The sequence below is a fragment of the Brachyistius frenatus genome, unplaced genomic scaffold (assembly GCF_029030835.1).
Source record: "Brachyistius frenatus isolate BFR_SWC_R1_liver_20210118 unplaced genomic scaffold, ASM2903083v1 Contig_1, whole genome shotgun sequence".
Classification (NCBI taxonomy): Eukaryota; Metazoa; Chordata; class Actinopteri; family Embiotocidae; genus Brachyistius; species Brachyistius frenatus.
This window is the reverse complement of record NW_027210600.1, coordinates 837,206-861,989: the sequence shown is the minus strand read 5'-3', so window position 1 is coordinate 861,989 and position 24,784 is coordinate 837,206. Positions and strand designations below refer to the sequence as shown.

Sequence of the window (24,784 nt, the reverse complement as noted above, 5' to 3'; positions counted from 1 at the left end):
GATCATTAACTTAAGTGCATTCACTATCAGTTATAATCATTTACAAATGAGACTGTATCTCAGTTTTTATTATCACACCACACCCTGACCTCATGACCCCTTATGTAAATGTTTTTTCCATGAATTCCATGCACTGAGATCAGAAAGGAAAGTTTAGAAATGGGAGTCTTGCTAGAGCGGCACATTGTGTTAGGAGACACCCTGTTGAGAACGCCAACACCTCTGGACCACTGAGGCGCTTCTTACCTGGACATGAGGTGAAGATGATTAGGTCAAGAAAACATTAGGTCCAGAGGGCACTGACCTAATTCTAATCCAAAAGCTGCACAGCACGTCTTTCACTTTTACTGTATCAACTGTGGAGGAAACTGTTGGCAAAGCAACTTCATGAGAGCACCTTCCCAGTATTACGGGTCGGTCGTAAATGTCCATTTTTTTCTGATAGTGATTCAGACCAAGTTCTTCTGATTGTTTTGTTCGTGAACAAATGCACCGTTCCTTAAAAAAGATCCACTCAGCCTTTCTAGAGCCTTAGAGGGGGCGAGGGCGCCGCTGCTGATGATGCAGGACGGGGCTCTGTCTCGTAAGCTAATGATAGATGTGGGGTGCAGCTGCGAGGGCGGAAGCAGTCGAGCCTTAAAAGTCACCAGTTACAAGCTAAAACGTAAAGCAATCAAATTCACGGGTGCCGTAGTGGGCTTATGAACCTCCTCCTGGTTCAGGCTCTGAACTCTGCTGCGACACTTTGAACAAAGTATGCAGACTTGAAATGTTTCTCTCTGGTCGTTGCTTTCCCTCGAAAGTCCTTTAATCTAGACTTCCTGAAAGCTTCATCAGCAGACTTCCAGCATAGCTGCCGTTTTCTTTCCTTTCTGCTCCCATGTTACCAAACGTTTTAGTACACTTTTTGTTATTACAAGGCAAAGCGTGCTCATAGGTAGCATATTTGGCAATAGTAAAAATCAAACTACCGTCTACTGACTTCTGTCCACACCGAAGGAGGACAGATTTTAAATGATTTCAAGTCACCAAAATGAGCAATTTTTCCAAATAATTAAAGACCAAATCAAAAAGATGGCCCAAAAATAGTTAACAGTTGTATATCAACGAGACAGATTATCTTACAACAAAAATACATTAAAACTACTCCCCACCCCTTCTAAAACAACTAGGCAGTATTTACAACTTAATACATTTGATTACGTCATTTTAAAGTAGCTTAACCACAGCCAACCTGATTTCCGGCAGGGTCAAGACTCCACGCTGGGCTCGCTGATTATGTGGTTTATGTGGTAAAACAAATTTAACTACCAAACTGCTAGTTCATCAAAGCGAATATGTTTCAGTTACAGCAAAGACTTCGGAGGAGAGGGTGAATAAATTTAGCTTTAGCCACGACTTCCAGTGGCCATCGCCTGAATCTGGCTCCCTTTGTTCTGACTGTTGAGTTTTAGTTGTGATTTGTAGTAACAGTGGAAAAAAAATAATTCATTAACTTAAAATATATATTCATGATATAAATAATATATAGTATATCTATTGTAGATTTAACCAAGTTTTTCCTAAATATGTAGTCAGCGAATATAACTTACTGGTATTTGGAGCCTGAACAATACTCAGGAATTTAGTAATTATCACCAGCTATTCTTTTTAAACAAATCACATATTTATATGTTACCCCAAGCTACCATTACGTTCAGTAAAAAACATTTTCATATCATGATATATATCTGTTATAGGCCAATGCAAGCTGATCAACCACGTCAAATTGAGCTCTACTGTTAATGTCCAAATCTACCAGGACAGAAATTAGACCATACAACCCAACCACAGGTTGATGTGACAATACAAAATATTAATTCACCTCAGATTTGTTCCTTTAATAACCAAAATGAACGAATCATGTCCGATATAATAATAAAATTAGACAAACTGGTTCTCTGCCAGCCTAAGAATCCTAAATCTGAAGAAGCCATCTCTCTCGCGCTGTCCCCTAATTGACGAGCGTTAGCGCCGCCATCATGTCCACATTAACAGGCTACAGTCCACTGAGCCAGCAGCATCTTGGGACTCAAACTCACTGTCTGCCACACTGCTGTTCATAATTACAGAGGCGCTACCTGTTGTTCACGCTCCCCCGCTGTCATTACATTTCGCCGCGAACGATGCCTGGAGCTGCTGGGACGGCCTGGCTGCTGGGGGGAGTCGCAGCAGCACATCAGAAATGAACACAGTCAACACGCGGCTGAAAGGCTGACGGCTCCGGCGGGGCCCGAAGAATGCAGGCGATGGGCCGGAGACAGGACGCAGCACTCAGCATCATTTAACAGCAGCAAATAAACAGGAAGGTGTGTTTGGCTCTCTGCTGTGTGTGTGTTTAGCTCTCTGCTGTGTGTGTGTTTATAAAATATATGTGTCAGTGAGCAATAATAAAGAGAGATTATGCCGATCCAAGCAGGTGTGTGTGTGTGTGTGTGTGTGTGTGCCTCCCTGCCTCCTACAGCAGCTGCAGTCATAACTGCCAACAATGAAGAATGTGTGCATGTGTCAGTTTTATATCTACATATATTCTGAGCCAGTCGCTTCTTCTTTTACGCCTTAACCTCACTGTGTGTTTATATTTGCCTTCATCTCCTGCGGAGTAAAACGCGCGCGTGCGCGTGGTCGCGGTGCTATCCCAACCACATCTCTCATATCTGAAGCGACTAATCGATTCGATCGCCGGCGTTTAGGTGTCCTCATCCGTCCAGAGAGGGTGAGAGGATGAGAGGAGGCGGACGAGGGTGACGGATAGCTGACTCATCAGCTGCCAGCGAAACAACATTATACTCATCAGTGAGATGAGACACGCACGTGCGCGCGCGCGCGCACACACACACACACACACACACGCACAATTTTGCTGATTGGAGGACTTGAAGAGTGTCTGCGTTTCGTGCTGCGTGCATTGATCACTTGTCAACAGCAGAGGGCGCTCCGTTTACACCGAAAAGGCTGCTGCGCTGAGCAGAAACCTGTCCTCAGCATGCTCAACAGCACTTCAGCAGTCACATAATTGAGTCAATAGGATCTCTCATCATTTAGAAAGGATGTGAAGAATCCAAGTTATGGTCCTCAAAGCGTTGCAATGCCCTGAACATCAATTTGTGATCCTGCATTCCAATCATGGCAAATAGGAACCAATCAGACATTATGGCCTTTATGTTGCTGCTGGTCTGCAGAGGAGGAGTGTTAGAGGGGTGAACCGCTGCATCTCATTAGCTGGATAGTGACAGAAGCATGTCATGTCATGAAATCAAATTTGTTACAGTTACTGTGGTGGGCAGTACTGAAGTGAACTGTGCTTCCTTTCTTATCTCTGTGCATGTTCCACCACAGGATCTTTCCCCAGGGAACCGGAACCTTTTGAAGAACTTCCACGGTTCCTGCGTGTCCACCGGAGGAATCAGGGTAAAAATAAAGTGCAAGGGCGGCAGTTTTGGAAAGGCCCCGCTCCGGTCCTCTCTGAAGGTTTAGGAACTTTAGGGGCGGGGCTTAAAGCACTGCACGTTGCTGATCAGTCAGATGCTCACTTTGAAGGGGAAGTGTGGCAACACTTCACTTTAGGGTGAATTCATTATCCAGGTTCCTGCATGACTTCCACATCACTTCATGCATTAATAGTTCATGAAATCATAATCTTTCATTCATGATCTAATGCATGAACAACACATTTATTAAAGCATTAACTAAGGTGAGTACATCACCAGTGATTATGATTTATTAAGCATGATGATGATCAATTCTTTTTGGACCACTGAACCAAACTCTTGAAGGCATTGTGGGTAAAGCTGAAGTAAGTGCGAGAACAATTCATGTAACAAATGTTTGTTTTTAATTGTGATGCGTTATGATGTTTGTGTGTTATTCACAGTGACCTGCAGGTAAATGGACAGACCCAAAAATTGGCCTGAACTTTTTTGCAGAGAATTCATCATGATCATGATTACTAAAATCATAATTATTGATGATGTAAATCACCTTAATTATTGCTGCAGTAATGTTTTTGTTTATGCATGAAATCGTGAATGAAAGACTTTGAACTCATGTTGCTTCTAGACAATTCATGCGGTACAATGCATGAATTCCTGATAATTGGTTTACCCCTAAACGGTTATTGTAATAAATGATCAATCAGTGAAACATTAATACGGGGTGTGCAAACGGGAGCGAAACAGAGGGAAAAGGGCCGAGCCAGCGTGGAGACGTCCCGACAGGCCGCAGAAGCTGAGGACACACTGCGTTTTTATAAGTCTTGTAAATGGTGTTAACTCGCACGGCGCTTTTCAAATCAGGCTTTTTATGTCCACGCTGTACGCATCAGTTCACACTGAACGTGCTGTCGGCGCGGAACCTCCACTTGGCTTCGTCCATTGACGATCCTCGTAAAGTTTCATCAAACAAGATGACTGGTTGCCAAAAGCAGAGAAAGTGGGGCAATTCTACAACAACAGAAATGATTTTTTTGGGCTGCAGCCATGAGGAAAAATCCACTGGGGTGGATCTATGGCAAATCAAATCAATCAATCATGATCGTTAAAATCAGAGAAGCCCATTCTGGAAACTGCTTTGTGCATTTGACAAGCTTGTGCTTGTTCTCCATGTTTCTAAGGGCTGTAAAATCCAAACCAGAATGACTACAAACTGTAAATTTCATGCTATTTATTGTGCTAAAAAGTACATAAAAGTAGATAATAAGTTGTTAAGCTTCTCTATTAAAAGACGTTGGCTTCTGTCTTATCTACGAAGAATGACGGTATCCTCTCTCTCTCTCCGGCTGATGCTGATGTTGTTTTTGACAACAACTTCTACAAAACATTAAAATAACTAGAGTCGATTTTTAATTATTCTGATCATTTATTTTCGATGTAGAAAGAAAATTTTCTGCAAAATATATCACATTTTATTGAAATCTAATGTGACATAACATAAACATTTACTTTTGTCCAGTGACCCTCCATCCAGATTAATTTTAGGCCCCTAATAGGAAGAGATTGGGTATCTGTTTTAGATAGCTATTGTGTGTGTGTGTGTGTGTGTGTGTGTGTGTGTGTGTGTGTGTGTGTGTGTGTGTGTGTGTGTGTGTGTGTGTGTGTGTGTGTGTGTGTGTGTGTGTGTGTGTGTGTGTGTGTGTGTGTGTGTGTCTCAGAGGTGACAGTGCGCGAGCATCTTCCACATGGATGTCAAAGACATTCCCCACTTGTGTTTACAGCCTGTTTTATCCTGTTATGTATCCTGTACACAATCTTATCTAATCTCTTTATTGTCTGTCTCACACACACACACACACACACACACACACACACACACACACACACACACACACACACACACACACACACACACACACACACACACTATTATCACGACCAACAGTGGGGGAAAGTTCACCTGTGCATTAAATGCTGCATACATTCACACGCCATCCTCAGAGTCACAGCAGAGCAATATTGTTGTTATTGTTGTTGTTGTTGTGATGATTGTCTGACACTGCACAATTGTTTTGTTTTTTTCTCCTGTCTGTCCGGCATGATCAACGCTGCCCGAGAAAAAAAAAAAAAAAGAAAAAAAAGTCTATTTCAGACCCACCAGAGTACTTCCAGTATTATATTTCCCACGCGAAGGTAATGTTCAGCTGATGTTCTCCCTTCAGGCAGCGACGCTCAGACTGGATCAGGCTGCTTTATGGAGCGTGCACTGCTACTATGTCTGTTAATGAAGCTCACACACTGTAGCTGCGATGTGAAATGGCATTTCTTCTCTATGACTGGTCCGAACCGCATCTTCACCAAAGACCGTTAATGAGGTGAGTATTTTTCTTTTTCTTTGTCTTTTCCTGCTCAGAAACGGGTTCGAAAGTAAGATTTATTTTTGTCGTCCAAGGTCGCCGTCGTCGTGTCCAGACTTCAAGAGAATTTAGTAAAGTTGCCAACCCGCCTATAAACGCCCTCATCAGCAGAAGAACAAAGCTTGAAACGAATGATCAGACTCCAGTAAATGAGCTTCTCAGTGCTACGGGGGGCGCACTTCCGTGGTAGACCTCATTACCGACCAGCCAGCTGTATTATACACCCGATGAATTAGATCAAATCAAAGCAGCAAAACCTGGAGAGTAAAAACTCAAGCTGGAGCCTGATTGGATGCTAAAAACCAGCAACTCCACGTTGCTTTGTGTGTTTTAATGATCGCGTGAAGGAACTTGTCCTCATCGTTCGGTGCATCTGTCTCTGAGAGGGAGGGCGAGTCCTCCGAGGTCGCTGAGACCTGCTCGTGCTGCGGGTCGTCAGAAGGATCAGAGATCTGGAGAACGCTCATCATGAAGGAAGATTCCTCCACAGATATGGAGAGGCAGAGCGCAGGAGGTCAGAGTGACCCAACGCAGAGTGAGAGACACTAATGATGAATGGGACGGTCCTTTGGTCGACGGACGTTGTGAGGAAATGCGATGCATAAATAAACTGACTTGACATGAATGATGTCCACATACTGTATACATTTTTTTTTTTTTTTTAAAGAGCGTGGTGAGCAGTGGTACATTGGTTTGTACCACTATGATACAGATTATGTAAAAACGTATTATGCAGCGCAGGATTTTATGATTGCGACACATTACGAGAGAGTTTGTTGGATCAGGGAAATTGACCAATATGATAATACGCATGAGACTAAATATAGTTTTAGATTTCGTAAATCATAATAATGTGACATGGCCTCTGTGGTTTGTTTGTTTATTTAGATCCCCATTAGCCTTTGCATCGATTCTTCCTCATATGTTACTTAGTGACAATACAAAACACACACTCGTACGACTCATCATGGTCTCCTGCTTTTAAAGGCTGAATGACAGTAAAGTGACGTCATTTTCTGAACTTCCCAGACTGTTGTAGCTCTTCCATCATTTGCTTTTAACCACTTAAGGCGGGCTCAGACTGCAGTTTCCCCTACCATTGTCTCGGGAAAGAAACAAAATACGAGCATACTCATAGAACTGCGGTTACGTCCAGTAACTATTTCTTTACTTGGTGCCTGTGCACTTATCGTTCGATCGTGTTGTTATATTGTGGTCTTTAATGTCGAAAGATGAATTTCATAGGACATGTGGACCTACAGTACGGGAGCACGATACGACTTGAAGAGGATTTCTGAAATGGTTCTCACAGCACCAAGGCTCTGATCAATCAGCCCAGCAGCAGTATGCTGCAGTTTGTTAATCCATGTCTGACAGGACAGGTTTAAATTCAAGTCTTTTTCAAACATTTTAATACCACATAGGATGGACTCTGATACCCGTTTCACAGTCACACTGGTCAGACTGCTTTACATGCACTTGGAAAGTAATTCTAGTCACCAACTTCCTGAATTTATTGATATTTATGCAAAGTTTTTGTCTTCACCTCTGTCTGTAACAATATTCCCTAATAATACCGTCAATTGATCATTAAACGGGACCCGGATAAACGGCAGAAATCTGAAGGATAATTGGATGAATTGGATTGAATCCATTAAAATTAAAATCCGCTTTTGCAATACAACAGATGGCTCAAGCAAATGAGCGCTTTGTCATTCCATTGAATTTAAGACTTTCTAAATAAACCTATTAAATAAATACCATTTACTAGCTTTCTTTTTGGAAACTGAAATCAGTCCTTTTTCCTTGAGATGTGAAAAAAGATGTGAATTGCGGCTGCTCTGTGGAGTGCAACAGTGTCGGCTCTACAGTCAGCACTGATACAAATACAGAAGAAATTCAGGTTCAGGTTAGTTCAGGTTTTGGAGCCTATCAGGAACATTCATTCAGTTACTGCATATTTTTTAATTTTTTTGGAGGGGGGGAGGGGCGCTCAGGTCTCCTGCCAAACACCTTTGAATACAAACTGATATCACATCTATAACTATTAAGTGAAGATTTTCTTTTAAACCAAATCAGAAGGAATTTTCCGAGTCACTGTGGGACAGTAACAGCATCAGTTGTATAGAAGTGTTCCCGTGGTCGAACACTTACTGCGACACTTGGCGCAGCGTCCCTTGTCGTACTCCAGCAGGTCCAGGGCCCGGCTCCGGTCGCTGATCGATCGCCTCTGCCCGCTCTCCCTCAGCCGAGCGGCCTCCTCTTTGGCGAACACCCCGAGCTCCTGGGTGTAGCGCCCATACATCTGAAAGCAAACACAGACACACATTCAGCTTTTCTCATAACGTACACATCCAACAAGCTCTAATGATGAGGGGACGACATCGACAGTTTGTTGGAAATATAGTTGAACATTTAAACGAGAAGAAATCAGAACTACAGGACGTCATCTTGAGGAAGTCTTTTTCTAATTTCATAGCACCTTTACTTTATCAATTCAGGGCCTTTTCATTTTCGTGGAAAAAATGCTGGGACGGATGATAAAATGTCAGAGATTTACTACAACAATATTTGACTTTCTCCTTGTGTCACATTTAGACTCGACAGTAGACTCTGTGGATGTCAGGGGGGGCCGTTGACTTTTAAGAAACACAACAACCTGATCACAATTATTAGTGAGAATATATTGTAAAATAATTTCCATTCAATTGTATAAAAACAGCTGGATTAAACTAAGAGAAATGTCAGATTTCAACAAGCGGCAACCAGCAGTGACGTCACAAGTGAACGGCTGTTATGAAGCCTCAAGTTCGGATTTTGGCTGGCGCCATCTTGCTCTGCTTGCTTGGGTACCGATTTGATCCGATTGGAAACCCGGTGATACTGCGTCCTGCCCACCGATAGCCGGAATCGAACGGAACTGAAAAACACCGCTTTTTGAAGCTTATTTTATAATTAATGACGGATTATTTTCAGATGGACGTCCAGAAAACTAATAAGAAGGAGGAACTTCAACTAGCAAAACTGAGATAACTGGTGGAGAAATGTTATTGACTTTAAATTGTATGAGTCTGGTTGAATGGGAGTCTATGGAGGCTTTTTGGAGCCGACCTCTGGTGGCCCACGGTGGTATTGCAGCTTCAGGCACTTCCGTATCCACCTAATTTTTCAGACCCAGAAGCTACGAACACTTTTATATACAGTCTATGATTTCCATCACTATTTCCACCGACTGAGGCGTGTCTGGCGCTCTATTGATGACATCATCTCGTTGCGCTGCCTTCCTCTTCTGCTGTGGTTTAATGACACAAGTGGAGAAACAGCACCAACATAAAAAAGAGATGTATTTTGATGAAATTGCTTCCTGTTGTTGTCAGTAGTTTCTTAGTATAGTTCAGAAATAGGCTTTGTATATAAAAGTCCATATTCATGTCATATCTGCCCTTATTTACAAGGCAATGAAAGCAAACAAAATATAATGTGTATATTCCATTGCTTAATGCCATAAGGTGTATTATTAAACCATTAATAGGCTTATACAGTAATAGTGGCAAAAATTGTTTATTAAATTGTTAATCGCAATTATTTGTATGACAATTAATTGTCAACTAACATTTCCTGATCGTGACAGCCCTAATCATACATAGTACCATGTACTGTATCTACCCTGACTTGCTGTTTGTGGTCTATATTTATTCCTTCTGTTCTATTACATCTCCATCAGTTTGCTTCTTTTGCTTCTTCCCGTCTTCACAGGATTATGTTTGTACAACCGCTTGACTCACAGTCTCAGCAATAAACTCAGTAACTCCTCCAAACAGGCCAAACCTCGACCTTAACTGGGACCCCAGCAGAACAATCCGCACACGTAAGCATACTCACTCCGAAAAACGACACAACACCCACAGATACACACATATACAAAAGATGTCAAGTCAGCAGTACAAGAGACAGGAAGCGCCAAGTTTTGTGCGCCGCCCAGACACCGGCTCCCCCACCCATACTGCTCCTGGGTGGTGGAGAGGAACAGGGGCTGTAATAATTTCCTCTTGGCCACCCATCACAACGCAGCAAGGATTTCAAACCCAACTAAACAAGCCAATCAAGGACATCCAGGTGGATTATCAGCAGTAAAAGTTGCCAACAGATACATTTTCTTTCCAATGACTACAAGATCTTCAGACTTTGATTTGCGACCAAATGTTTTTTTTCAGCCATTCTGACCTCGTATTTATACCAGGGCTGCAGAATTGATCCAACTGGGACAACATTTTGCACACAGCATGCTCGAACTTCCTACATTACAGCTATTACTCTTGGAAGTCCAAACCCTGCGGTGCACAGCTGATGTCCACGGTGAGGGGCGAACAGCGGATGGAGTACACTACAGCCTCGCTGGTAAATCCAAGTGCTAGAATTTCCAAACTTCATTCAAGCCCTTTTGCTTGCAAGAGGACCAAAAGGCCGTCAGATTATATGTGGTCATACTGAATAGAAACAACAGTAGAGATTTTCAGCTGCAATACAGTGTAGAGACACATGTAAAATGGCTTCTGCATGGTGTTCTCATTCTTGAGATTATATGACACAAGTTTCAAATTTTTGTTTTTGCTTTGTTGTGGATGTTGAGGATGAAGGTGTTCGAGGAGGTATTAACATTGTTCTCATCAGACGTGAAGGTGTTCTAAGTGTTACTGGTGTTATTGTTGTTGGTTTGTTGGAGGTGTTCAAATCTAATGTAAGCTTTAATATAATCGTGATGATTGTGTAAGACATTTTGTCAAAGAAACTGCATAACAAGCTGATTTTCTAAGGAAAATGAAATGGACAAAACCTACTTTCTGGAACTAAAACGGTGTCTAAATCTTCCTAAAACAGTGTTGAGGAAAAGAGCGGAAGAAAAGAGAATTTGAAAATAAATACAAATGTACATTTTTCGTGAAGAATGAAGAGGACTTTATTATTTTTCCTTTTTAACCAACCATGTTGATCTGTAACTTGTATCCCTGCATACCTGGCTCCCCTTCCCAGAGTCACACCTGCAGTGCGGCAGCAGCAGAGTTGGAGCCTGGAGCTAACCGTCCACTGTACAGCTTCAGATGTTATGCCAAGTGAGAAGGTGATAAAAAAATAAAAAAAAACAAGCGGGGCTTTGAGGTAAACAAGATTTAAAGTCTTGAGAATTTTACCCTTTTGATGGTGGTAAAGGATGAGTCAGAGGACATCGAAGGTCACACAGTCCATAAATCCCTTCATTGAACTGCAGAAGTAGCAGGTTGGAAGATCTTGGACAGACTTCCATGCAAAGTCAGTAGGATTCGTCCACTGAAGACCAGATGGTTGTACTAAATTTCAAGGCAATCCATTTAACAGTTGTGGAGATATTTAAATTTGCGTCAAAGTGTCGGATCGACTGAACAGCCAACATGGCCGTCCCGACAACCGCTGCTAGCGAGGCCAAAGGATCAATCAATTGTGTAGAAGTGATCGAAAAAAGCTCAAAGTTTCTTAGGACTTATTGTTGGATATCATTTAGAACTCGTGACCTAAAATGCATTATGGATACGAGCAGATAGCCGAGTGGTGTCAGCAGGGAGTCCGCGCTTCATTTCCTGACTGGGAATCTTTAACAAAGAAAAACTTTGTTAAAGATGATTGCTTTTGACTTAAATTGAAATAAAATGTCCAGTGTTTCTGACAAATAAAAAAAAAAAGGATGAAGTTGTCTGAGTGCTTCAAACTTACAAGAAATGAAATCTAAAACATAGCTGACAAAATTAACACTAGACCACACTGGTATAAACACAGCATGTCTATGATCCCCGTTTCTGCCTTAATGTGTATGTGCATGGAAACTGTGAAACTAGAATATCTGTCAAATAATATGACTCACAGAGTATAATGAACTATCAGCAGTTTAGGGGTCTGGCATGACCTTGAAAAACAAGCATTCCCTTTCCAAGTCCCAACAATGGCACTTCCCTTTTCACTTTGTCACTAATGCAAGTGTTTTTGCAAAGTGAAGAAACATTTATATTTATATTTCTGTTCTAATAACCAGATGTCCAGATTCGCTAAATAAATCCAGGTTTGTCAGGGTAAGTGAGAAGCCGGCTTACATGTCTTGGAACGTGGCCCCTATGTCCTGATGGAAGAAACTGTTTAGATAACATACACACAGGTGTGTGTGTGTATACACACACACACAATGCTGAATTGTGGCACCTTGTAAACACCGTCTGCCGTGCACCCAAAGCCTGCTGGCTATTTTTAGCCACACGCACACACAAATCTGTGAATTCTTGTGCCCTAGTGTGTGACCCATATAGCCCACAGATCACTGCTGTTTAATTGGGGTCAACGATCACAGCAGGTTGACTGACAGCGGTTCAGGACTTCACACTGCAGAACTGTCAGTCAAAGACTGGATCAAAGACATTTACCTAAATAAAGGCAATTTAACTCACAGAATGGAAGGTGTGATGGGTTTTCAGGGGAAATTGTGAGTATACATGTTCGCCCGGGTTACATCACACCCATTTCGTGAAAAGGTTGACCCGTGCTGTTTCCCAGCACCGCAACCACATCTTGTGCAAGTCCAGTCTGTATCAATCATTTGTGGTATTTGTAAAGCCGCGCAAATTGTGTCACGTAGGTCAACAAAATTTCTGCAGTCTCTGTCACTGGTGCGAAAACTAATATCAGCACCAAAAAGCCCTTTATTAAATGAATCAGCCGTCGGCCAAACATGACTGACCTATAGCACACACAGTTCCTCACTCCCATTACAAAATCCTCCAGAACGAAAAGCTGAAAAATTGCATAAGCCTGGAAATAATATTACTGAATAAATACCTTTATGTAAGCCCTCAAGCTTCAAACTTACTGGATGATCTGAAAGGCCTGGGGAATATAGGATGCCTTTCAGAAACGAATAACTTGACCGGCAGATTGTCCTTCTCCATGTGTATCCCAGCAGGTGTTTTCCAAAAGTTTTAGCTTCCGACGTGGTCCAACAACACTTTGTATGACTTCCGTTTGAGGCCTGCAGGGGTTAGCGAGTTATGTTTCCAAGGTTACCTTACAAGAATGTCTCCAATTTATCAACACAATCGGACTGATAGATTATATGTTAGCAAATCTAATTAGAACGGTGTCTGCTCATGGCAACGACAGGAACGTGACCACCGGCCTTTCAAACGTTGGCCATAAGACTTCCAGAGGCCAAGGACTTAGCTCAAAATGTGTTGCCTACGTTTTTCCAAAATATGAGCACTTCAGTTCATTTTGGGCTTTTCATTTGTGTGCTTTCCAAATCATACTTATCGAAGGATCTGGGCTTGAAATAGGTGGCTTAACTGAACCAGGAAAGAGACGAGAGACTTTTCTGGTGGGCAAAGCCCAGGGGTGTGTCTCGGCTTCTCAGGGAGTTATGATTGGTACCGAGCTCTGAGTTCCTATATTATAGAGCTGTGGCTATTCCACAGCAACAAGACTGACAATCATTTGGATGTGATTCTGACTGAGATTGTGCTCACTATTTCCAAATCTTACTGAATTCTGTTTCCTATATGTGCCATTAAATCAAGTAGATTAAAAACAAAAAGAATATATCATGCCACACGCAAGTTGGAGCTGTATTATGTTGGACTTTAATTGCACATGTTAAACAGACTACCATTAGCTGCTTCTGCAATATGACTACAACTAAGGGCATCAAAATATTAAGTGACAGTTCTGCAAGAAATCAAGTCATTAGAAAGACGTCCGGTGTGCAATCACATTTTGAGGCATCGTTATTGCCCAGTTATGCCAAATGTTTAAACACTAGGTCAACACTAATTACAAGCATTGATGTCATTGTGACCAAAAATGTAAACAACATCACAGTCGGACCAGACTTCATCGTAAAGGAACAGATGAAGAGCGAATCAATGAGAGAATCAAAAAGCTTTTAAAACATTGAAAATGTTTCTTGATGAATCTGTGTACTGAAAATGTGAAGCTGGTTCCAATTCAAAACCACTTCTTAATACCAAAACCCCCTTGGTGGGAAGGATTAATAGACTGACAAGCCTCAAAATACCTTGCCGGGTTCATGTGAAAGTCCACCATGGGAATAGGAAAGGAATAAACACAAACAGTGGGAAACAAAGGAAAAATCAAGAAGGGAAACATTTGGGGAGCGATTTGGGGTTTGTAACATCAAATGCCAACCGCTGTTCAACCCAAGATGCCATTCTGCATGGCATTCTTGGCCACATTCATGATGGCCAACCCAAAGTTTTAATGAAGTAAGGAGCCTTCAAACGCAACGGAAACTCAAAAGACCCGAAAACAAGAGGGCAGAAATAGACCTTCTCAGATGCCCCCCCTTGAAACTTGCATCTGACCAGAGGAAGAAAACAAACAGACCCATCCAGAACAAAGACATTACTGGTTGAAAGCCTATCATTATGTTGAGCATAGTCAGAGGCGGGCGCTTGGCTGAGCCAGCCTGCCTGCGTTAATTGATCCCAGATGAACGGGTTGTCCTGGACTCATTGTCCTGGCTACAGGGGCAACGGAGAGGGCACGGGTGATGAATTATACAAGCATCGATATCTAGAGAATTAGTAGTTGGGAAGACCCAGAGGACACTACGAAGCATCAAAACTGTTATTTGTCGTAAGGCCATGAAACCTTTCAAAGAGTTCGACAACAAACATTCGACATGGATTAAACAAAGTTCAAAGACTAACTGACAGACAAGAAATTAATAAGTAACGAGCTTTGCCAAGACGAAAACTATAAATATGCCTCAAGGGTCAAATAACCTTGTTTAATAGCACTTAAAGTAGGTGAGATAACAGGTGAGCTGGAGGGGAAATAAGTCCTCACCTGTCTCACCTCTGTTTTTGTTGTGGAAATATATCACTTGTTTGAGATCTGAATATTTGAGGCAAGGTGCTAAACCTGAATTAGGCAGGGTACATTAATTCAAATGCATTAGTCCGGTCTTTTTTTTTTTTTTTTTTTTTTTTTTTAAATTTTGATGGTGACCAGAGTAAACGTTTGAACTGTGAAAGTTTCAGGAACTGTTTTTATCCTCACTCTATTGGACAAGTTTCCCAAACTCACGGGTGACCAAGTTTTCTCAACACACAGAGGGAAATCCTCCAGCTACTGCAACAGTAGAAGTGTCAGTGTTGTAGGACTTCTCACATCGTAAAACTGTTTACGATTCTGAGCACGGTACAGGGATAAAAACAACCAGGGCGAGAGATAAGGAAAGGAAGTCATGTTTCATTGATACTGTAAGAAAAGTCTAGCGAGGGGAAACAAGTCAAGCAAAAGAAGACAGAGGAAAAGAAGTTATAGACAAAGTCCGTTGGATTTCAGGAGCCAATCAAAGAGCTCAGCTGGTGCCACACCGCCCACTGTTCCAGCCACTCAGAGGTTAATGAGTGCCCAGCTGAGCTGGAGTTTAATCAGTCCTGCACATCATAGGTAGAGTGGATACACACAAACACACTCAGACGTATATTCCCTGGCTTGGTAGTGTCCTGAAAAAAATGTCCTTACAGTTTGACTGAATTTCTTTTTGCTATGAAACCAGCACAAATATATCCACTGTGTTTCTTTGGATTTGTTTATATTATGGTCAAAATTATCCTCACGAAAAATCACGACGGCATCCTCGACATTAGTGCGTGAATTTCTAGGCCCGTCAGACGAGGTTAAAACTGTCACTGTTTATGCGAGCACTAATATAGTTTGTAATTCTTTTCAATTTCAACAGCCAATTATGCAGCCGGGAGCTGGTTCTGTTAGCCGTTGCTTTGTCAAATCCTTTTTGACATTCCTATGTAACTCTTTAACATCATTTGAATCCCATTGAGACCTCAGCCTTTGGTGTGAGCTTTAACAGTCTGGTCATTGGGCTTCACTCCAACTGGACATGTGAAAGAGAGACACCTAACGTGAGCTAAACCCCGCTAGTTTGTTTAAGTTTGAATGACCACAGCAACCTAATCCTTACAAACAAAAAGCCGAGTCAAGCATGATCCCACCACTTCCTCATTGGATTTACAGTCTGTCCGGGCTGCACGTTGGAACGTCAGGAGGCTTTATGACCGTTGGGAGAGTCGAAACTCATTTGTTCTCAAATGTGGTTGAATATTACGTCTTAATAACGAGTTCTAAGAGACAATAGCCCGGCCCTTAGAATCCCTCGTTAGCATCCACTCTCCAAACTTAACGAGATAAATGCTAAATGTTGGCGGGACAGATGACTTAAAGTTCAAGCAGAATAATCAACATTGTGTGTCCTTGATGAGAAATATGCAAAACCATCCTTGATAGGAAACAAACAACTGATATGACAACGCCAGCTCTCAAATGTCAAGAAATCACTGCCGTGGGAAACATCCTCGATGAGGCCTCAATGTTAGATGCCGTTTCCACAAAAACACAAATGTGCAAAGCTTTTAGACACTAAAAGTAAAGTGGTGATTCATTTTATTTCAAATTAGAGTTATAGTTAAAGTTATTTTCTGAAAACTCTTTAATTTATCAATTAAAGTCATGCAACGTGCAGTAAAACAGCAAATCAATATTTGGTGTGAACACCCGATACTTTAAAAATGACTAAAAGTTGCTACATTGCACTATATGTCCAAATATGGTTAGATCTTCTTTACAAAAACAGAAAATGATCAATGATCATAATCTAGATTTCCTATCAGAAAAGAGACGACAAATATATAGAAAAATCTACTTCTGAAGATGTCTATAATTTATTTTTCTTTGTTCTTCCTGTCGGGATACATACTGTAACTGCAGATCCATCACAAACAGCACTGTTAAGTAAAGACACTACTAAAGGGCTCCAGCAGGAAAAAGACAGGCAGTCAATTTTTGTACAAAGGTATCATGGGGCCACTGAGAACCGAGAAAGACAAGAGCCTGTATGAGTGTGTGATTTTGTTATCTTGTGTGGCATAGCGTGTGGTTCGATGCCAACAACACACAAGTCAGGCCCAGCAAAGAGGGGAACGAGAGCCTAAAATATACATGAATGGGACATGAGGGCTGACACACACACACACACACACACACACACACACACACACACACACACACACACACACACACACACACACACACACACACACACACACACACACACACACACACACACACACACACACACACACACACACAGCTGGCCGCAGTCCAAGCAGTCAACCCCAAATGACCAGAATCCCTCACCGTTTGAGCCCAGCATGCCACGACTCACTCCAGCTAATGAGCTCCCTGACAGAGTGTGTGCATGTGTGTCCACTGCAGTGTGTGTGTGTGTGTGTGTGTGTGTGTGTGTGTGTGTGTGTGTGTGTGTGTGTGTGTGTGTGTGTGTGTGTGTGTGTGTGTGTGTGTGTGTGTGAAGGAAATGGAAAACAAAAAAAAAGAGCATTGATTTTAATCACTCACATTCAGAGCGGTGCAGTGAAAAACAGATAACAGGCAGATAAGCTGATGTTCTTTCTTGTCCGTCAACCTTCCTTTTAAAAACATTCATCCCTACAATAGCAGGTTGAAGAGGCCGTTCAACACGCACCTTTTCCTGCTGTTTGCTATGTGTGTCAGTACACTCGTTGTGGGAAGGAAGGAAGGAGAGAATTTGAAAGAATCATTGTGCAATTAATCTAAAGGCGAGAATGTGCGAGGGGACTGGAGGTAGAAGGGGTGAGGAGTGAGACTGTGTGGGACAGAGGAAGGAATCTGATGCTTTAAGGATTCTTCATCCTCAAGAGGGAAAAACCGTGGGCACTGAATCCTTGAAAGACTTTAATGCTCACAGAATTTTTGAACACAACAGCACCTTTGTCTGATTTGGATGCGTCACCGTCAGCTACGTCCTCACTGACCTTTCTGGCCCTCAAAAATTCTAGGTCCATTTTTTTTGGAGGCAAAAAGATCCAAACATCCTATTTCATCAAAGTATAGCAGGTAAAATGTTTCACTTTGACCTATAAAGAATGAGTTTTTTTTTGTGTTTTTTTTTTTTTAAATCAAATTTATTTTAACCTAAACATTTTAAGGGAGGTACATCCTGAACGGCTGCTCACACTGATGGCACTCAATTCTCATTTCATGGTTTCTCACCAACGTCATGGGAACACATCATCTTGGAACCATGAATGTCTGTGCAAAAGCTTGTGATAATCCATGAAGTACATGATGATATATTTCAGTGAGTGAGATCCATCTGATGCCATTTGTGAAAATTCTAAGAAAAGTCGTAAGAATTCATCCTGTAGGAACCGTGAATCTTTCCATGAATCCAGAGTGATTCGTCCCTCCAGAAGCTTCCAAGAGGTCTGACCCCATTTAATGGCCTGAATACAGGCCGAGTAAAAATTCTTGTGTATTTTGAAATGGATCGACTTCCAACAGCAGCAATAGTTCCTCACGTTGTAATGAGTGTTTATACGCAGCAAAACCATGAGCATGGATTAAAAAAGTAGACCAGAAAATGTAAACATCGCTTTCTTTTTCCTTTGGAAAACCAACCACATTAACAACATTGTAACTTAACCTGTGGCAGGTCAGTCAGCAATGCGGGTGTGTTGGCCTCAAGTACGTCTAGTAAGCTCACTTCGATCAAACTTGACAGCCCAACATATATATATATATATATATATAATTTTATTATAATTTTTTTCTTTTTTTTAAACTTGTAGTCTTGAGCCAACTGATTACATGACAACAATTATCAGATTTCCTGCATCTCCTCCTGGAGCCATAAAAGGCTTTTTACAATTTGTTTTCACAAACACAATCGTACTCCCTGACATCTGTAAACACACGTCTCCTTCAAAGGTTACTCTTATTCTACCATTTTCTGACTTTTCACTCGACAAATATTATTTTTACTGGTCGATCAGCTCTTGAGCAGCCTTGAGTGTAATTCCTCCAAGTTTGATAAATACAAACCCAAAGAAAAGCAGGATTTTACTTGTAAAACTGATTCAAAGTGAGCAACAAAAGAGACCTACAAAGAAGAAAGCGTGGAGTAGTGGGATGAAAAAGATTTACTGTAAATAAAAAGTTTCCCAATCCTACTGCGGGGCACCCGAGGGAGGTAACAGGGAGTCTTCGCTGCCTGTGCCAGGCTGCCATGCCAACCCTCTGGGCCTCTCTCACACTGACCCAGAGCCGGACAAACGGATGGAAGAAAAGAGGGAAGGATGGATGGACAGATGACAGAAAATATAAGAGACAGGAAAAGCTGCGGGAGGCGTTTGAGAAAAGCAGCGTGGCAGTGATAGAGAAACTGTAAAGAAAGGTGAAGGAAGGTGAAGGGAGGGGGGCAGAGAATGGGTTAATGTGTGTGTGTGTGTGTGTGTGTGTGTGTGTGTGTGTGTGTGTGTGTGTGTGTGTGTGTGTGTGTGTGTGTGTGTGTGTGTGTGTGTGTGTGTGTGTGTGTGTGTGTGTTTTGGCACAGTGGACAAGAATCCATCCTACAGTGTGAGCTGAATTTAGATTTTAACTGTGCACTCAGGAGGAGGGACGAGGAGGAGAGCAGGAGAAAGAAAGAGGAACGGCAGGTGATTAATGAGAGAGGCTTCACACCTGTCTGATGTCAGAGCAAAGATATGCAGTCAACTACAACACACACACACACACACACACATATATAAGAACCATCCTACGATGGTTTAGAAAATGATTTCAGCTGCAGTGTGTGCATCTTGCTGTACAGTTTAATTATGTTTCAGAGTTTTAGTTAAATGAATGTGATTATTCAGTCCAATAAACTCCCAGAGGACAAACCGAGCTCACACACAGTCCAACTTCTTCCCCTCGTCTCTCTTCATATCAGTTACATGTAGACAGACGAGCACTGATGTCTCGCTAACATGGATCTCTCTGTCTCTCTCTCTCTCTCTCATTCACTCGCTCCAGTAGTTGCTTCCAACGGCAGATCGGCAGCTGCACATTTGTATTAGAGCCACGTTGTAAAACCGCCGTCACAAGAACCACCGCACACTCTCCAAAAGCACTGATATTCACCTGTGTGTGTGTGTGTGTGTGTGTGTGTGTGTGTGTGTGTGTGTGTGTGTGTGTGTGTGTGTGTGTGTGTGTGTGTGTGTGTGCGTGTGTGTGTGTGTGTGCGTGTAGCATGTGCACTCTCCTGTTGCCTCATTAAGAAAAACCCATATTTACTCAGGCCCATTCAGCACTGCTGGCAAACGGCACTCTTGCTCCTTCCAAACACTTCACTTCCATCACTCCGTGCCCTTCCGTGTCCTTCCGTGTCCTTCCGTGTCCTTCCGTGTTCAACGTTTGAAGCCACACGAGCAGTTTTGAAGGCCGACGCTGACATTGATTTGTTTTTTTAAAACCACCTTCATCCATTTCATTTAATTCAACCCAAACTGTAAAACTTTGAATCTGCTATAATCGAAGTGTTTCCTTTTGATCAAAGGATAAAATGTGTGGCACAGAAGGTGTGACAGAAACAGCAGCCGACGCAGCAGACGCACTCGGATCCATGTTTTAGTGTCTTTCGGCTGGTTGTTTTGGTTTCCCGTCCCGCAGCTTCACTAGTTTGGTTCAATCTCACCATGTTTGGTGTGGTTTCCTGCTCACTGCACTACAGACAGGCAGCGTAAGCGACTGAGGCAAACAAACAAACACGTTTCAACAAACAAAACCTAAATTCGAGCAGTTTATAAGTAGGTTTATGTTTTCTCTTCAGTTTACAGTCTATATTCGCTCAATGTATTCTGAAAAAACAAACATGATGCACCACATGCTCAGAGGTGATAAAGGGTCTGCTGAATGCGACGATACTACGGGACTCTTTCCATCCACGAGACCAAAAGTCTTTCAACTCAGCATTTGAATTGATCCCACCGGTGCGCAGGATATCCACTCGCCTTTGAGCGACACATTTCCTGACCTCCTCTGAATGCAGCCTGATTTGACTGAAGTGACCACACAGTTCAGAGTTATGGAGCTGCTTTGGTTGTTTTTTTTACTGTCATAAGTGCATCTGAAATCATCCTGGTCGGGAACGGTGCGGTTAAACACACACACACACACACACACACACACACACACACACACACACACACACACACACACACACACACACACACACACACACACACACACACACACACACACAGAGAGAGAGAGAGAGAGCTGGTTGGGACTCCGGATGCTTTTGACTGGCAGCAGCTGAGCTTTCTGTGGGAGGGTGAGACAGTAGACAAAGTCGTGTTGCCAACTGTAAGTTCAGGACAGAAAGTTTTGGAAGCAGTTGTGTTTAAGAGCGAGGACTTCGCCATGTGGGCGGTCCGGACAATTTTAGGCAGCAATTAGCGTGGTAGCGGCGGTGTGCAGGCTAACGGCTAACTGGCTCGCGATGAACCGGCGGACCGAGCGAGTGCGCGTGCGACAGCGAGGGAGCGGCAGTGTCGTCTCGTGCCATTTATTTACAGCGTGCGTTGCTTTCTTGAATAACGGTTCACTTTGACGGAAGACTAGAAAGTGGATGTTGCTTGTACATCAAACAGCACAAGTCCATCACTCAATCTGGAGCCTCCAACACACTGATGAGCAGAATCAAACATCTTCATGGTTTAGTGAATCCGCCCAAAAACCTCCCAGTACCATCACTATAGTCATGATGGTATAGTATGGTAAGTGCTGTGTTGTATCAATGAATGCATTAGCCTTTTATCATATATAAACTGTATGAAAATGTAATAATGCAGCGCCAAAAGGCAGTGAAAAACTCAGTCCAAATACTGCGACGCCAACTCGACATGTAGATTTCTGAATCAAATTATGTTGATAATGTCTCCGCATTTATTCATTTAATTCCATTCTGACCTTGAATGATTCAGTTCTCTTGAAATAGAAGTCAGATAATGGCAGGCTGAGAGAGGCGCACACCCACTCACTCACCCACCCACCCAGGGGGGAGAGGGGGTGTCAGACATCTGATATCAAAACAACAACAAAATCAATGCCATTCAATAACTGCCATCACAGCAGACACATTTCTAAACATATACCACTATGATGCACAGTATCACATCACAGTATGTTCTCTTTCCTCCATCCCACCACTATCTTTACCATCACACACACACACGGAGAGAGGGAGTGAGAATGAGGGCACTGCAGCGAGGGTGTTGTGTCAGTCAAGAAGAAGTTGTGCCGGACAGATTCCTATTCCTATTCGGCAAATGCTTCAGGTGACATGACTGACGGCAGAGTAAAAATAAATGAGGAAGAAAAGCCTGTGGCCCTCAGACGGTGTCTAAACCGGTTTGTGAGCGATGCACAGGTTTTGGATAATTGGATAAAAAGTTACCGAATGCATCAGTCATCTAAACCATCAATTTCAGGTTCACGCGCTCAAAGAAGTTCTCCGTCGTGCTCTGCGGCTGTCGACAGGAAAAAGCAACTCACTCACAACATTGTATAGACCATTTCATGCTTTCAGCCTTCACAGGCTACAGCACCTCAAACTACAGTTTAATACACCAGATATAACAAAACATGTGTTTGAGGTTCAGAGATGTACCTGACAGGAAATAGTTTAGAAAGTTTTTAAATGAGAATTGAGATTGCTCATTAAGGCAGCAGCATAAACCTCATTAATAAGAATGTAGAAAACATATGTAAGAAACAGAATATATTTTCTAACTAGTATTAACCATCTTTCTTACAACTGTGAATTTCTACTAATTATGTCCTGGTATGTTGGTGTGTCCACTTATTTTTTGGACAAAGCTGAAAAAAGTTCTACTTTGAACAAGGCATTAGTCTGATTTTAAAATATTCAATAGTCATTAAAGAGTAAAAATACCAAATAGTGAATGTAACTATCGTCTTATTTTCCTTGTTTGTACCAGCACCTGGTAGTAATGTGTTACTGCCGCCAGAAGGTGGCGCTAATGCACCTCAAAGCTGTTTACCAACAAAAGAAGAACATGGTAAAGACTAATAAACTGTATCTAAACTAATAGTAAACTGAAGGTGTGTTACTAATTGACTGTATTAGGGACACAGCTTCCGAGTCTGATGCGGAAGTGTCTTAAACTTTAAAACCAAGAGATTACACCATCTGAAAATAATCCCGTCATTAATTAAAAAATAAGCTTCAAAAAGCTGTGTTTTTGGGGGCGTGTCTATTTGATTGACAGGCCCGTGGTGCAGTCAGGTTACAGCTATCGGTGGGCGGGACGTGGTATCGCCGGGTTTATAATAAGATCGAGTCAGATCCATCGCTCGCTCCCTCCCTCACCAGCTCGCCCAAATATGGTCACATCCTGCTCCAAACCGCTCCGAACTAACGAGATGGCGCCGGACAAAATGTTTAAAAAAGTGACCGAATTACATCCGATCACAGACCAACCGGTGACGTCACTGCTGGTTGGCGTTTGGGTAAAACGTGTGTGGCTCGGTGAGATGAGACGCTACGGTACGAAAAACAGGACAAACATGCAAAGAGGACTAGAGACATGACACAGGTCCGTGGGGAACTTCTTCAAAAACAATTTACAAAAATGTCGTGCGATGCAGGAAAAGCCAGCAGATTGGAAGTCTCCCACAGGGAGACGGAACAACAGTCAACGAGTTCCCAGCAAATACCGAAGAGTATTTTAGTTTGAAATGGACCTCCCAACTAATTACATCGACACGTCAACGCAGCATCTGATTTTTTTTAAATGAATCGAAGATGAAACGCGACACGACAGAAACAAACCAGACAAAAGAGTCCCAGTGAGAAACAGGGAGAGACGGAGGGAGGAGAGGAGGGAGGAGAGGAGAGAAGAGGAGGGAGGGGAGGAGGGAGGAGACGAGAGAAGAGGAGGGAGGACGCACATTAACGCACAATGACTCCCTGTGTTTCCTTCACTCCTCCATTCGCCCTCTCACACATGCTCAGGCAAGACACCGGCATGGCACGGCCCCGTACCGGACACACACACACACACACACACACACACACACACACACACACACACACACACACACACACACACACACACACACACACACACACACACACACACGAGAGAGAGAGAGCTCAGGACACACAGTCCAGCAAACTCATCACATCTGACTGAGAAAACACAGCTGTGACAATAACTGGCCGGCCTGAGAACATGATGCACCAGAAACTGTATGAAAGTCCAAAAAAGAAACAAAAAGAAGAAGAAAAAAAAAAAAAAAAAAAGGCACGAAGAACATCAGACAGAAAAAATAACCCCAGCAAGATGAAACCGAAAAAAACAAAAGGCAGAGAGAGAAAGAAGGAGTGATGCAACAAGTGGTGTGAAGCCCCGAGAGGTGCAGAGAGTTTGAGAAGACATCATGCAGAGGTGGAAACTTGAGAGTCAAAACATAAACAAGACTCCACCGAGTGTGAGAAAGAAAAACACAGAACACACGTGAGAAAGTCAGAGACGGAGACAGGTGAGAGGACATGAGAATGTCTCGCTGAGGGATCGGAGGATCCCACAGCTGCTGTGTCTCACACACACACTAAGACAAGACAGAGAAGAAGAGGATGAAGAGGAGGAGGAGGAGGAGGAGGGTGCCTGTTTAGGCCAGATTTGTGTCAATATCTGTAATGAAATAAAGGCTGCCTCAGACAATATCCAATCAACCTGTCTCTCTGTGTGTGTGTGTGTGTGTGTGTGTGTGTGTGTGTGTGTGTGTGTGTGTGTGTGTGTGTGTGTGTGTGTGTGTGTGTGTGTGTGTGTGTGTGTGTGTGTGTGTGTGTGTGTGTGTGTGTGTGTGTGTGTGTGTCACCTGCAGCCATCAGCATATAGCTGCAATGCACAACACAAACCAGCTAACAATAGTAGTAGAAGGAGAACAAGA

The 24,784-nt window shown here is 42.6% G+C and overlaps 1 protein-coding gene across 5 annotated transcripts in view; it reads right to left on the bottom strand.

Annotated features, from left to right (window-relative positions):
• The window catches only part of LOC138615953 (chloride channel protein 2-like), a 160,657-nt gene that overhangs the window by 105,586 nt on the left and 30,287 nt on the right, over positions 1-24,784 (bottom strand). For all 5 annotated transcript variants that reach the window (XM_069689897.1, XM_069690074.1, XM_069689984.1 and 2 more), the window contains exon 2: positions 8,042-8,192. In XM_069689897.1, coding sequence (XP_069545998.1) covers positions 8,042-8,192 — 151 coding nt within the window. The remainder of the gene's footprint in view (positions 1-8,041; positions 8,193-24,784) is intronic.